Source organism: Melanerpes formicivorus, unplaced genomic scaffold, assembly GCF_026170545.1.
Source record: "Melanerpes formicivorus ecotype bairdi unplaced genomic scaffold, bMelFor1.0.p_v2 SCAF_46, whole genome shotgun sequence".
NCBI classification, from domain to species: Eukaryota; Metazoa; Chordata; class Aves; order Piciformes; family Picidae; genus Melanerpes; species Melanerpes formicivorus.
Genome location: NW_027142398.1, coordinates 5,188,489 through 5,202,427, shown reverse-complemented (window position 1 = coordinate 5,202,427; position 13,939 = coordinate 5,188,489). Strand labels below are relative to the sequence as shown.

Sequence of the window (13,939 nt, the reverse complement as noted above, 5' to 3'; positions counted from 1 at the left end):
GCCGCAGAGACTTTGCCCCAGTGAAAGAGGTAAATCCCTGCCCTGCTCACACTCCCTGAGCACTGCTCACAAGTCCTCACTCTTCCTCAAGAGCCTGGGGATGGGAAGCTGGGAATGAATGGGGGAAGAGAGGTCACTGCTGTGGGTTTTCCCTGCCTGGTGCCTCCTGTGCCCAGAGCAGGGCAGCGGCTCACACCTTTTGCACATCTTGCTTGCACTTCTCCACCTTGTCCTGGAGCTTCTTCTGCTGCTCAGGGGTGTTGGACTGGTCTGCCTTGCTGTTGGCTTCCCGGGTCATGGCCAGCTTCTCCTCCTTGCAGGCCAGGTGGTAAGCTTTCTTGGCTGTCTCCAGCTGTGGGGAGAGGGAAGGGAATGAGAGTGACAGCCACAGCCCCCTGCCCACCTCTCTGCCCGCAGGGAGCTGCCAGCCAGCTCACCCAGCCTGGCCAGGGCAGCCGGAGCCGGCGCTGGGAGACACTTGGGAGTGCTTCTCCCCTCACCTCCTTGAGCTTCTTGGCCCATGGCTTCTGGGCTTTCCGGAAGCCATCGTCAGCCTCCTTGGCCTCCTTGAAGCCCCCCATGATCTGCTTGTGGTAGGCATCCTTCTGCCAGTTCTTGACCTTCTCAAAGTCATCGTTCAGCAGGCTGTTCTTCACCTCCTGGTGCAGCTCGCTCACCTTGTCTGCCTCCGTCATGATGGCACTCCAGGCCTTCTCCAGGCTGCCATACTGGGGCCCTGGGGGCACGGGGCACAGCCCAGCGTCACCCTGCGGCCCCGCCAGCCGAGCCGGCGCCGGCGCAGGGGCAGCCCAGGGACCGTGCCCGGGGAGGGGCAGCCAGGGCACCTTTCTCGATGAGCTGCCTCCACCGCTTGGACCAGTCGGTGAGCTGCTGGGCATAGGCCTTCTCGATCTTGGCGCGCTCGTGCACGCAGCTCATCAGGTCGTTGCACAGCCGGTGCCCGTCGTCGATGCGCTTCACCGTGCGCTTGTAGTTCCCCACCTGCAGTGGCACAGGCTGCTCACGCCGGGGCTGCCCGCATCGGGGCTGCCCGCATCGGCTGCTCACAGCAGGGCTGCCCAGCTCGGGGCTGCCCAGCTCGGGGCTGCCCAGCTCAGTGCCACTCAGCTCAGTGCCACTCAGCTCAGGGCTGCCCAGCTCAGTGCTGCCCAGCTCAGTGCTGCCCAGCTCAGGGCTGCTCAGCTCAGTGCTGCCCAGCTCAGTGCTGCCCAGCTCAGTGCCACTCAGCTCAGTGCTGCCCAGCTCAGGGCTGCCCAGCTCAGTGCTGCCCAGCTCAGTGCCACTCAGCTCAGTGCTGCCCAGCTCAGGGCTGCTCAGCTCAGGGCTGCTCAGCTCAGGGCTGCCCAGCTTGGGGCTGCCCAGCTCAGTGCCACTCAGCTCAGTGCTGCCCAGCTCAGTGCTGCCCAGCTCAGTGCCACTCATCTCAGTGCTGCTCAGTTCAGGGCTGCTCAGCCTCTGCCAGCCCAGGATGGGGATGGAGGGAGCCCCAGGCGCGCTGGGTGTGCAAGGATGGAGCTTTGGCTTTGGGCCTGCTCAGACCCAACTCACAGAATCATGGAAGTGTTTTGGTTGGCAAAGCCCTTGCAGAGCCTCCAGTCCAACCATTCCCTAACTCTGCCAAGGCTGGGGCTCAACCATGGCCCTCAGCACCACATCTCTGCAGCTTTGAAACCCTTCCAGGGATGGGGATTCGGCCACCTCCCTGGGCAGCCCGTGCCAGGCTCTGAGACCCTTTCAATGAAGAGATTCCTTCTGACATCCAACCTAAACCTCCCCTGCTGCAGCTTGAGGCCAAACTCCTCTTGGTCTCCTCCATCGCTCTTCACCCTTTGGGGACAGCTGAGGTGGAGACCTCCAGCAGAGCTGGCTGGGACACCTGAGCCACCGTGGGAGGGCAGGGCAGGTTGCCCCCAGCCCAGGGGACATCCTGGGATGCAGTGACAGCAGTGGGGGCCCTGCAGCAGGAGAGGGTGGCCAGGACTCACCTCCCAGAAGCTGTCGGTGGTTTCCTCCGCGGCCGCTGCCGACTCGTCGTAGGAACCGGACATGGCTCCCGGCGCTGCCGTGGGCGTCAGTGCGGGCACTGGGTGGCTCTGGGGCAGACACCAGCCTCATGCACTGAGGGGAGAGCAGGGGCAGGCCTTGGGAGGGCTGTGAGCAGGAGACCCTCAGCCCTCCTGCATGCGGCACTGTGGGACAAGCATCTGGCTGCGGGCACTGGGCATGAGGATGGTGCCCACAGACTCTTCCAGTGACCACCACAGGCTTGGTGGCATCCAAGCCCCCAGAGCTGGCTGTGCTGGGAAGGAGAATCAGGGGCGCAGCACAGTGGGGAGCTCAGCAACAGGGCCTGGCTCAGGGGTCCCTGCGGAGCTGTGGCGTGGGGCGAGAGGCCGTGGCAGGGCCAGGGCTGGGGGATGCACTGCCTAAAGAAACTCTGGTCCTGATTTTCCAGCCTAATCCTTCCTGATCTCCAGCAAAACGGCATCCCCGGAGCCTCACGTGGCCCTGCTGCACGGCTTAACCCTTTGCCACATCGCTGAGAGCCCAGGATGGGGCTGGGGGTGGCATCAGATGGGGATGCAGAGGGGATGGTGGTGGCCATGAGCATCCTCATCATCCCCACCCTGCCCCGATCCAGGCAGTGCTCCCACCGCAAAGTGCTGGCCCTGTCCCACCTGGCATCTGCCACTGGAGTGGGGACAGCGCGGCCAGGAGCCCCCCAGCTCCCTCCTGCCACGTCCCTACAAGCGCTGTGGAGCAGGATGGGGCCACGGTCCCTCTGTCTCTCCACCTCACCTGCGGAGATGTGGTGGGCAGGAGGAGACCTGGCTGCCTGCCTCCCATCCTGTGCTGGGGAGAGGGTGATGGGGTGGGAGGGCAGGACTGGGGCACGCTGGGTGCCCGGTGCCGACCCACAGGGAACAGTTGGCAGGTGCCTAACTCTCCAGCTGTGCCCACAGCTGTGCCCGAGGAGCCCAGGGTCTGGGGCAGGGCTCGACCCCAGGAGGCTGCGGGGGCTGAAACGGTTACAGGAGCGCGGTGCAGGGCTCGCTGTGCCGGAACTAACAGCGCCTGGCAGGGATTTCGTGATAGAAGCAGGGAGGCACCGAGCCTGCCGCCCGCCCCAGCCGGGTAAAAATAAATGCGTGACTGTCCCTCGCCCAGACGCAGATGGATGGCACCGCGGCGCTGCCAGCACCGTCCCCCCGCAGCCGGCAGCACGCAGCGCCCGCGCCCGCCTGGCACCCACGGCACGACAAACGCCCTCCCCACCCGTGCCAGCGCCCGGCCTCAACACCCGCGGGCTGCCCCAGCGTGCCCACGGCGGCGGCAGAGCACCCAGCGGCACAACACCCGAGCGAGCCGTGGGGTGCCGTGGGGCGCCGTGGGGCGCCGTGTGTGTCCATCCCTCCTGCAAGCCCTGGGCACAGCCTATGCCTTTGGTCTCTGGCTCCTCGCTTCGGTGCAGGCTGTGCCATCGTGGCGAGGGCGTCCTTGGGGTGCCCGCACCAGCTCTGCCCACGAGCGTGACAGGGACCCCGGGGAGGGAGCACACCCGTGGCTGGGGGTCCCTTGGGCCCCTGAAGTGGCCCCAGCAGCCGAGGCCGCGGGGCACTGCGGGCCGTGGCTGCCGCAGCTGCAGCTCCTCGGCGGTGCCTGGTCCGGCAGAGCCGCAGCTCGGGGATTATTTTTGGCTCTGCATCACTTCCCAGCCAACGCTGCCACCTTGTCACTGCTCTTCTGCCACGCACCCCCTCGCCCACCCACGCGCGTGCCCCTCGCCGTGCCGGGCTGCCCCTGCAGCTTATGCCAGCCCCCGCGCCCGCCGCCTTGGCCCCTCTGGCACAGCCAATCCATCGCTTCGCATCGAGGCGGCTGGCGGTGATGCCCAGCGCCCGCAGCGCCGGCGGCCGAGCCACGGCGTGGCGAACTGCCAGCCCCAGCCACGTGCTGCTGCTTGGGCACCCTCGGCTGAGGGGGCTCCGCTTCACTCCCCCTCCCCCAGCCCCACATTTCCACGCCGCCGCTGGAGAGGAGACACGGAGTGTTTGGCATCACAATAAAGTTTGTCCCAGCTCCTGTCCCTGTGTGCCCTTGGGGTGCTCCCACAGCAGCTGCCCCCCTGCACCCCTGAGCCCATCGGCCACAGCTCATCTCACCCACCGGGCAGCTCCCACTGCCCCCAGCACTGCAGGGGGGCTCTGCCCTCCATGGGGACTGGGGATGCGGCCACCGACCCTGCACAGGCAGGAGGCTGCTGCAATGCAGAGGACTGGAGCTGCCGACACTGCGGGCACGGGCAGCTGCCACAGACCGTACTGGCAGTGCCCTGGCCACAATCAGACAGTGACAGCCTGGGTGTGCTGTCCCCTGCCCCTAGCAGGTGGGCTGCAGAGCTTTGAGCCAGCACTGCTCCAGCACCCACTGGATGCTCCCTCCTGCAGCTCCCCAGGAAGGGTGAGAAGGACAAGCCAGGTGCCCTGTGGGTGCCAGCCATGCACCCACTCTTTCCACTCTGCCTTTGCTCTCACATCTCCTTTAAATGTCCAACCACTGGTGCTTCAGCCTCAAGGTGTGCTGTTGGGTGGGGATTCCCCATCCTGGGTCCTGGGATCCCCAGTGAGGTGCCAGGCTCCAGCCTCAGCCCTGGGGAGAGGCTGTGTCTGGGCAGAGGTTACTCTGCCTCCAGGTTTTCTGCTTGCCCTGGCCCAGCACATTTGCTGCAGCCAAAGAGCAGACGATGGGGATGTGATGCAGGCAGCAGGCAGCTGCCTGTGTGTGTCCCCATCCTGCCTGCACATCATCTGGGCACCAGGGGCCAGAGGGGCTGCAGAACCTCCTGCTGAAAAGAGCCCTTTGCCAAGGCAGGATGGTGGAGGAGGCACAGAGCAAGCCTGTTCTCTCCCTGTCCCCCTCCTGTCCCTGGAGGAATCAGAGCAAGTGGAGAGCTCCCCAACACCAACCCTGGGCACAACTCGCTGCAACACTCATGCTGCTCTGGTGCAAAGCCCTTCTGGAGCTGCAGCATCCCAGCATGGACATGAACCATCCTGACTTGGAGCTGCAGGATCCCAATAGAGAGCCACAGCCCAGCCTGGCCAGTGCCACCGCAGCTGGGGGCCCCGGGTCCCTGGCTTGTTTGGAGCACGTGAGCTGGGGACAGGATGGTGACGCTGTGCTGTGCTGCACACTGCCACAGCTACCCAGGGGCTCCTGGCAGCAAAGCTGGAGCTCAGCAGCTGGACAGGACCCAGTGGCAGTTAAGCACTGGCACCGACCTGGCCTCTCACATCAAACCCTCCCGGGGCTGTGGGTAAGAGCTGCTGCCTTCTGCCTCCTCCTGTAAGCACAGGAGGCCGAGGCAGTTCAGGAGGAGGGAGTCAGGCTGGGGTGGGGAGGTTTACCCGTGGGGAAGGACATTTGCTCTCCCTTGTGTGGCAGCACCAAATGCCACTGTGTGACAAGTGGGTACTAAACAGCCAAGGAAGCCCAGGAGAGCCTGGCAGCAGCATCACCCATGGCACCATGGCAGCTCCAGGGATGCATTAGCTGCTGGAAGCACCCAACCTCAGTGCCACATCCACCATGGTACTAATGCCTGCATGCTGCTCCCACTGTGGCCTGCTATGGGGGGTGAGATGCCTCCAGCACGATGGCAGGTCCCTGGGCAAAGCTGGTGGCACTGATGTGCTTTGCAAGAGGCTTTGCAGCTGCAGGGGATGCCACCTGGTCTGCTGCTCAGTGTGGACCTGGCCGGGAGCTGCAGGTTCCCCACCAGCACCAGGCTGATCCCCGAGCCCCTGGGGCAGGAGAGGGCAGCCTGGGGCTGGTGAGGGTGGAGCAGAGCAGGCACAGAGGGGTTCGGTGTGGCACGGCTGAGCTGTTCCCCTCTCCAGAGCCACTGTGGCCCCTACAAGGAAATGGTTAAGTAAGTGCTGCTGATTCACTCTGGCAGCTCCGCACCAGCGCTGGGCGAGCAGGCAGGGGCAGAGCTGAGCCCTGGGCTGAGGGCTCGCCCCCTCCCCCCTCCCCATCAAACTGAGCCCAGGGCCAGGCAGGAGGTGAGGCAGCTCCGTGCTGCAAACAGCTCACGGCAGGGCCTCATCCTGCGTTCCCTGGCAAAAGCCCTCTGGCTGCAGGCTGAACAGGGCTGGAGCTCAGCAGCCAGAACCGCGGGCATGGGGGAGGGGATGGGTGTCCCCCGGCGGTGGGGGCTTCTCTGTGGGGCTCAGGCCAGGGCAGTGCCATAGGGCTGGTCTGGAGCTGGCAAAGGCAGCTCAAGCAATGCCCGAGGGGGCTCTGAGGGCAGCAAGTAAGGGTGGCAAACTTCTGGGAGGCACTTCTCCAAGGGGTGCTGTGTGGGATGTGCCTGTGGCAGCCACCTTGCTTCACTCAGGGTCATCTGCATTGGCCTGGGGAGGGCTCTGGGGACCGGGGGGGTCCAGCTGGACTGTGCCAGGTGAGGGTTTGCAGGCTTCCTAAAGCCATTTGCAAAGGAGGTTCCATGATCCAGGAATGTCCCTGGGAGCCCCGGGCCCTGCACTCTGCTGGCCGGGCAGGGGGGCCAGGTGCTGCCAGGTTGCAGTAGCCAAGGGAGCCAGGTTTGCTCCAAGCCCTGGCAGCCAAGGGCTCTGCATGCTGTGTGCCCACTGGGGACACCTTCATCTTCCTCCTGTGCTCCCCAAAGTTACCCTGGGCACAGCCAACTCTTCCTGGGCTTTTACCAGCCTTGGGCAAAGATGTCTGGAAAGAGGCTTGGCACTTGCAGCCGAGGCAAGGGCTCCTCTGCGGGCAGCTCCTGGCGCCCCGAGGGGCAGTGGATGTGCTGGCAATGCAGATGGGCACCACAGAGAGGAGCAGGATGGTCGAGCCCCTGCCTGTGCCCAGGCCTGGGAAGGGGAGATGAGGCTGACCCTCAGCCTTGAGGCTTTCAGCTCCAGCCTCCCAGCTTTGCAGCTTTTCCCAGCCTGCTGCCTTAGCTCTGCGCTGTAAACAAGGGCACTCAGACCCCGAGGCGAGGATTTTGTGTCCCAGGGGCTGGGGGTCCCAGGAGCCAGGTCTTAGGCAGAAACCCAAAGGTGAGGCTTCAGTTAAACCGAGAGGCAGCAAGAAGGGGTGCCAGAGGGTTACGGCGGTGGCAGCCCCTCGGTGGCAGCCCCTCGCTTCTGCACCAGGGAGGGGGGAGGCAGAGTGTCACGTGTGGGCACAGCATGGGGGGGGTTGTGCCCCCTCTGCCTTGGTGGGATGGTGGTGACAGGAGGCGAAGGGGGCTGCCAGGAGCAGGGTGCTGGGGGGGGACAGCAGAATTTCAGCTCTCTGTGCTGGGGGAGGGTGACCAGGAGCTGGAGGGGCTCAGGGAGAGGGCAGGAAAGAAGAGGGGGGGTGGGGGCAGAGGGGAGGCGGGCAGACAACAGCGAGGGGGGGCTGTTAATGATGGAGTGATGCCCTCATTTGGGTAGGGGGACAGCACAAGCTCCCCTCAGCATTTGCAGCTGGGGAAACTGAGGCACAAGCCCGGGAGTGCAGCAGCATTGCAGAGGGGGTGTCCCTTGCCACGGCAGCCTCTCAGGCGGGGGGGGTGAAGGTCATGTCCCCTCCAGGCTCCCCAGACTGCGGAAGAGATCAGGGGACACCACGTCCTGCCGGGGGGTGCAAACCCACGTCATGCTGCCTGCTCCCTCCACAGCGTCCCCCCCATTCCCTCTCCCTATCCCCACTAGGCAGCCAGACACCCCCATCCCTACCCGCACCCCCATCCCCACCTGCACCCACGCAGCCCCATCCCCGCGGTGGGGTCCCGGCTCTCGGCTGTCCCCTCCCGGGCTGTCCCCAGAGAAGCCCCCGGCAAGGGGCTGCTTCTTACCTGGGCCGGCGGCGGGGGCCGGGGGGGGCCCGGGGGAGGGGGACGCTCCGCCGGGCACGGCGGGACGGGCTGCGCTGCGCTGCGCTCTCCGCACCAGCCGTGCAGCAGCGGGAGCGCGCACGGCCGCGGGAATGCGCCCTGCCTGCAGCCTGCCCGTTGCCATGGCAACCGGGGATGGAGCCGCTGCCTGTAAAGGTTGCCAAAATCATCCCGGGGGTGAAAGGAGGATGGACATCACCTCCCCCACCGGCAAAGACCCTCCCTCCTTGGCCTGCTGCCCTCGAGTGTGTGCTTGCTCCGGGGTGCACCTTCCAGCCCCCACCACAGCCATGTCTCTACCGTGCTCATCCTGAGACCCCCACGCAGGACACGGTCCCCAGGCATCTGCCCCCTGGTGCCAGGTGGGTGCTCAGTACCCATCAGCCAGGGCTACTCCCCTGCATGGGGTGCTTTGAGCCGGGGCTGGGGGGGGCAGTGGCCGGGTGCATGTGGGGGGCTGGCCCCAGCGACTCTGTCTGTGGGACTCCTTTGGGGTCACAAATCAGCTGCTTGGGCTGCAGTGCTGGGAGGCTTCGGGGGGAGCAGGATGCGGATCCCCCCGGGCATGCTCATCCTGCTGCTCTTTGGGTCCTTGCCCCTCCTGCACGGAGCCCTGGGAAGGGGCTGCAGGGAGGGCTGGGGGCCGAGGGGCATCTTTTTACAAAACAACCCCCCCGGAACGCCCTCGGAGAGGCAGCCGGTGCCACCTCCTTGCCAAATGTGCCAGCTGGGAACAGGCTGGCAGGAGAAGCACAAACAGTCCTTGCCACCCGGCACGGCTGGGCTGGGGGAAGTGGGGCTGGGGAGGGGCCTGACGGGGGCTGCACCGCCCCTAAGGCTTCTCTGAGGTCAGGGAGCTGGGCAGCTGCCTCCCCACTGCCATCTGCCTCCTCCCGAGGCTTGTGCCGGGGGTCACCAGGACTTGTCACAGGGTCGCGGCGGGAGCAGGGAGCTGGAGCCCTCTTGCCCCGTGGCCAAGGCTGTCGGAGGGACAGGAGGATGTGGCTGGGGGTGGCAGCAGACTCCCCCCCGGCTCAGCTGCCCCAACGCACCCCGCTTGCCTTTCCCCCATCCCGAGGGTGATGCCAGGGGAATTAGAAGCCAGCGGGAGCCGCGGCGCTTCCAGCCCGGTAACCGAAGCCGCCCGCAGAGGCTGCAGTAATGAGGCTGCCGGGCGCCGCCGCCGGGATCGGGTTGCCCTGAGAATGCGACCCAGTCCCGGGAGGCTCCGCAGGCCCCCGACACCGGCTCAGCTTTCCCCTAACGAGCGCCTTCGATTGCTTAATGAAGCTCGGCAGGGCGCTCCGTGCCGCCTGCCTCCCGGCTCCCTCCAGCCTGCTGCCAGCCAAGCGTAGCTTTCCCCCTCAGACAGAGAGCCCCCGGAACATTTCATGCCCGGCTGCAGCTGGCAGCAGCGTGAGATCCAAGTGGTCCTGACACGGGAGTGGGCACAGACTGAGGTTCCCTGCCCGTTGGAATGACAGAACGAGGGGCAAGGGCTTGAACCCAGAGCAGGGTAGGTTTAGATTGGACATTAGGAGGAAGTTCTGCAGAGTGAGGGTGGTGAGACGCTGGAGCAGGTTGCCCAGGGAGGTGGTGGAGGCTCCCAGCCTGGAAGTGCTCAAGGCCAGGCTGGATGAGGCTTTGAGCAACCTGGGCTGGTGAGAGGTGTCCCTGCCCACGGGAGGGGGTTGGAACTGGATGAGCTTTAAGGTCCCTTCCAACTCAAACCATTCTGTGGCTATGATTTCAGGTTGAGGAACCAGAGGGCATCACCCTTGCATGCCATGAGCTGCCATGCTCAGGGCATTCTCAGTGCAGAGCTGCTGCAGCTGCCACTGCCCTGTCCCTGCTGCCAGATGGGGGTGCACAGGGGCAAACATTCTTGGCATGAAGCACTGGGTGACAAATGCTCCCCAGGAGGGTGACAGGGAGGACCTCAATGACTCGAGGTGGGGACTTCCCAGCACTAACAGCCCTTTGCCACCAGCTTTGTGGCAGATGTGGTCCCTGCAGGAAGGACAGCGCAGGCCTCCGTCCCCAGGCTGCTCGGTGCTGGTAGCAGGCAGGAGCCAGCCCTGCCCCCACAGCAGGATGTTCCTGCAGCAGCAGCCAGCTCCTTCACCACAAACAGCCATGATAAACTTTTCCCTGGCTCTCACCACCCCACTGCTTGTTATTTCCCGTGGTAAGTTATTTCCCCTCCTGTAAAATGAGTTTCCTTGTGGGAAGCAGCAGCCACTACTGGCAAAACATTAGCCTTGATTTATCAGTTCACTTTTCCCTCTGAAATGATGGCTCTTGGAGCACCAGGGCAAACTGAGAAGCAAGGAAATTAGCCCAGACCACTCCCTCAGGGCTGCCTGTGCAGCGAGGGGAGAGAACAGCCAGCAGCTATCAGCCCCTCTGCCCACCACCCTGGCACGAGCCAGGGGGCATGGCCAAGCGTGGCCTGCTCCTGTCTGCCTCCCTAGATCCCAGCAGAGCCCCCAGTCACAGTGCTGCCTGCTGAGCTGGCTGGGCTGGGACAGCCCCCAGCCCATGGGTGCTCCAGGAAAGGTTGTGTGGGGATGGGGGCAGAGAAGGGTCCTGGCATGCCCCTCATGGCAAGCCCATCCTTGGCCTCCCACTGCTCCTTCCCACTCAGTGCTGGCACAGAGAGCAGCACGAGCTGGGACTTGTGGGGCTGGATGGTGTCAGTGCCCCCACACTCACCCATGCCCAGGCTGTGCCCCCACCCCGGATGTGCTGCTGGCCCCCAGAGCCCTTTGGGGCTGGGTGGGAGAATGCAGGCACAGGGCTATTCTGCATCTGTAATTAGCAGCAGAGGATAATTGGCCTCTCTGCAGCTATTATGCAGAAAGGCAGCCATTGTGGAGCACCCAGGCACGGGGCAGGTGCTGCCAGAAGCCCTGCTCCCACCAAGACAATCCTCTTCTTGTCTGCTCTGGGGGCATCCTCTGAGCCCTTCCGGGGAAGGGGCTGGGGATGGGACACAAAGGCTTCATTTTTCCTGGGAAGCTGCATGGAGCTTGGTGCAGCAGCTGCCATGGGAGCAGACCATGTGTATTGCCCATGGCCACAGCAATGGTGGTGCTGGAGCCTTGCTGCTTCCTTCCTCCCATCCTGCGCCACGTTGAGGGCAGCTGGATGCTGTCTTGGCCCCTTTGGGATGCTGCTTGCTGGATGCATCATCCCCTTCTCCCCAGGTTAGGGACCTGGAGCATCTCTGTGAGGAGCAAATGCTGAGGGACTTGGGGCCTGGAGAAGAGCAGCCCCAGAGGGGAGCTGAGCAATGCTCAGCATGAGATAAAGGGTGGGGGCATGAGGCTGGGGGCAGACTGTTCTAGGCAGTGCCCAGGGACAGGACAGGGGCAATGGGCACAAACTGGAACCCAGAAGGTTCTTGACTTTGAGAGTGCAGAGCCCTGGAGCAGGCTGCCCAGAGAGGTTGTGGAGTCTCTGGAGAGATTCTGAATCCCCCTGGGCATTGTGCTCCTGGGCAAGCTGCTGTGGCTGCCCTGCTGGAGCAGAGGCTGGGGCTGGATGATCTCCAGAGGTCCCTTCCAACTCCCACCTTGCTTCCTGTGATTCTCCAGGACTCAGCTGCAGAAGCACAACAGGCTCTTGCCTTTGCCTTCAAGGTGTTGCACAAACACCTCCCAAGCTCTCACCTTGCAGGGACAAAGTCTGTCCCTGGGCACAGCCACTTGCTGTGGTCTCCTCCTCCTGCCAAGCTGTGCTGGAGGTGCCCAGCTCCATCCTGGCCCCAGCAACATCTCCAGCATGGCCAGGGAGACCAGCAGGGCTGGGGACACAGGATTTCCAGCAAGGAGAGTTCCACCCAGAGGCAAACCCAGGCTTTGGCTGCTGCAGGACATCGGCCCTGGTGCAGAAGGAGCTTCCCTTCCTTCCCCTCCCCCTGTGCACGTCACTAATCGATGCCTGACAGCCACCTGGGCTCGCCCTCCTCAATCCCTTTATGGTTAAATCCAGCCCCTGCCCTGCTGCAGCCCCTGTGGCAGCCACACACCCGGGCAGCGGTGGGACAGGTGGGTCAGGAGGGTCGGATCAGTGCAGACCCCAGGCCATGGGCAGCACCATCAAGCAGTGGCTGACGAATTCCTGCAGCGGGAACAGGAAATCCTGGGGGGTGGGAAGGAGCCCCAGGGCTTCAGCCAGGGTTTTGAGGTCGAGCCACTGTGACAGAAGCCACAGTGTGGCACCAGGTCCTTGCCTGGGGCCCGTGGTGTGGTCCCCTGGCCAGGCCATGCCGCAGAGATGGCCTTGCCCTACGCCTGGCTTAGGGATGAGGTTTGCCCCGGGGAGGTGGTGCGGGGGCCGGAGGCTGCTGGGGAAGCTCTAATCCGGTTAGCAAAGCTCTTGCTTTGCCACTTCCAAGGCAGGCACCAGAGTGGCAAAGAGGAGGAGTGGGATGAGGTGGGCAAGGGCAGCTCTCCTGCTTCGTGGGATGAGCCAGGAGATACATTTCTCTTGTTGCAGCACCCCCACCCCTGCCCCGAGGGGGGATTCCTTCCCCCCAGCTCCATCCCTGCTCTGAGAGGAAGAAAGGAGGCAACCAAATGATAGCAAAGCCCCAGGGTGGCACCAGGCAGCTCCAGACACCTCAGGACCTGCTGCATCTTTCAGCACCTCTCGCTCCAGGCTCCAGCTCTGCCCTGGCACAATCCCCCCAAGGCCTGTGTACCCCACAGGGACCCTGCTGCTCCCTCCAGCTTCCTAGGCAGGCAGTGGTCCTTAGGCCACCTGCTCACCCTAGCACAGCCCCAAAACCACAGCTCTGTTGCTCTCTGTGCCTCCAGAGCTCACATGCTGGGGGCAAACCTGGGTTTGCCTGAGCCCCTGCCTGCAGCTGGCAAGGCAGAGCCCCCAGCAGCCCCAGGCTCCGCTTCAGCTGCCTTGCAGAGCCTCAGCTCCTGCCAGCTGCTCGGGTGCCGTGGTGCCTGGCTGACCGGATCAGGGAGCTCCTGGGGGTGCTCTGCCATGAGCTCATCACCAGAGCACCCTGGAGCTGGGCAGGGCTGGCTGCCACAGGCTGAACCACTTTGACTGAAGGCCTTGGAGCAGGTGCCTGAGGTCCTCACCAGGTAAGATGATGCCAGACAAGTCCCAGGGAGGTGGAGGAGGAAGGATGAGCAAGGCACCAGCCTGGCAAAAGTGACTGTGGCCCTGGGGCATCCTTGGCCCCATGGTCAACACATGGGGCCAGCACCCACCCCTTTGAAAGCCCCTTCGGGTGCAGCAGGTGCTTGGGTGGGCTGTGGGGGCAATGGGCACAGCACACTGATGTACTGCATCCCACCAACCCCATGGTGCCACATCTTGTGAGACCTCAGAAGCTTTGCCCCCTGCCAAACCCCAACCAGATCCCTGTCAGAGCCCTGCCCAGACCCCTTGCCCCTCACTGCCACTTCACACCACACCTCAGCTTCCTTGGAGGTGCAGGCAGCTGGGCAGGGACCTGTGGCATCCATCCTGCCCTTCCACCCTGCCAGTGATGCTGCAAGGCCAGGACAAAGGGGTGAACCCCAAAGCTGTGGGGCAACCCGAGGCCCACAGCGATTCCCACTTGGCACAGCCCAGCAGAGGTTGCAAATCGCTTTAAGTGGGTCAGGGAGCTGCTCTGCTGGAGCAGGCTTCACTTCCCAGCAAGCAGCCACTGGCACGGGGGGCAGAGCCACTTCAAACCACCTTACGGGGACCCCCAGAGAGGAGTCGAGGTGGCCTCAGCGTGACGGCAGCGCCCCAAGCCCCCCGCATGCCAACCCCCACCTGGGGACATCACCACCATCACCACGCTGGCACTGGGCTCCACGCCACCGACCCTCGCCGCGACACCCCCCGGGCGCCGCCCCCGCCCTCCCGCCTCGCCGGGGTGCGGGACAGCCCCCGCAGCTACCTTTGGGACGCGGGGACGGAGCGGGGCTGGCCGCCGGTCGCCGGGGCTGGCTCTGCACATCGGCAGGAAGGTCACGGCAGATGGGGAGGAGG

General features: G+C 64.5%; 1 protein-coding gene across 2 annotated transcripts in view; it reads right to left on the bottom strand.

Annotated features, from left to right (window-relative positions):
- Positions 1–13,939, bottom strand: part of PACSIN1 (protein kinase C and casein kinase substrate in neurons 1) — a 17,250-nt gene extending 3,311 nt beyond the window's left edge. Inside the window, exons 1-5 of one of the 2 annotated variants that reach the window (XM_068159825.1) lie at positions 13,848–13,939; positions 2,007–2,139; positions 846–1,002; positions 501–736; positions 197–352 (exon numbers count right to left, since the gene is read on the bottom strand). In XM_068159825.1, coding sequence (XP_068015926.1) covers positions 197–352; positions 501–736; positions 846–1,002; positions 2,007–2,069 — 612 coding nt within the window. In that variant the 5' untranslated portion in view covers positions 2,070–2,139; positions 13,848–13,939. Of the gene's footprint in view, positions 1–196; positions 353–500; positions 737–845; positions 1,003–2,006; positions 2,140–7,888; positions 7,970–13,847 lie in introns of those variants that run through there. The other variant, XM_068159826.1, reaches the window with a different exon arrangement.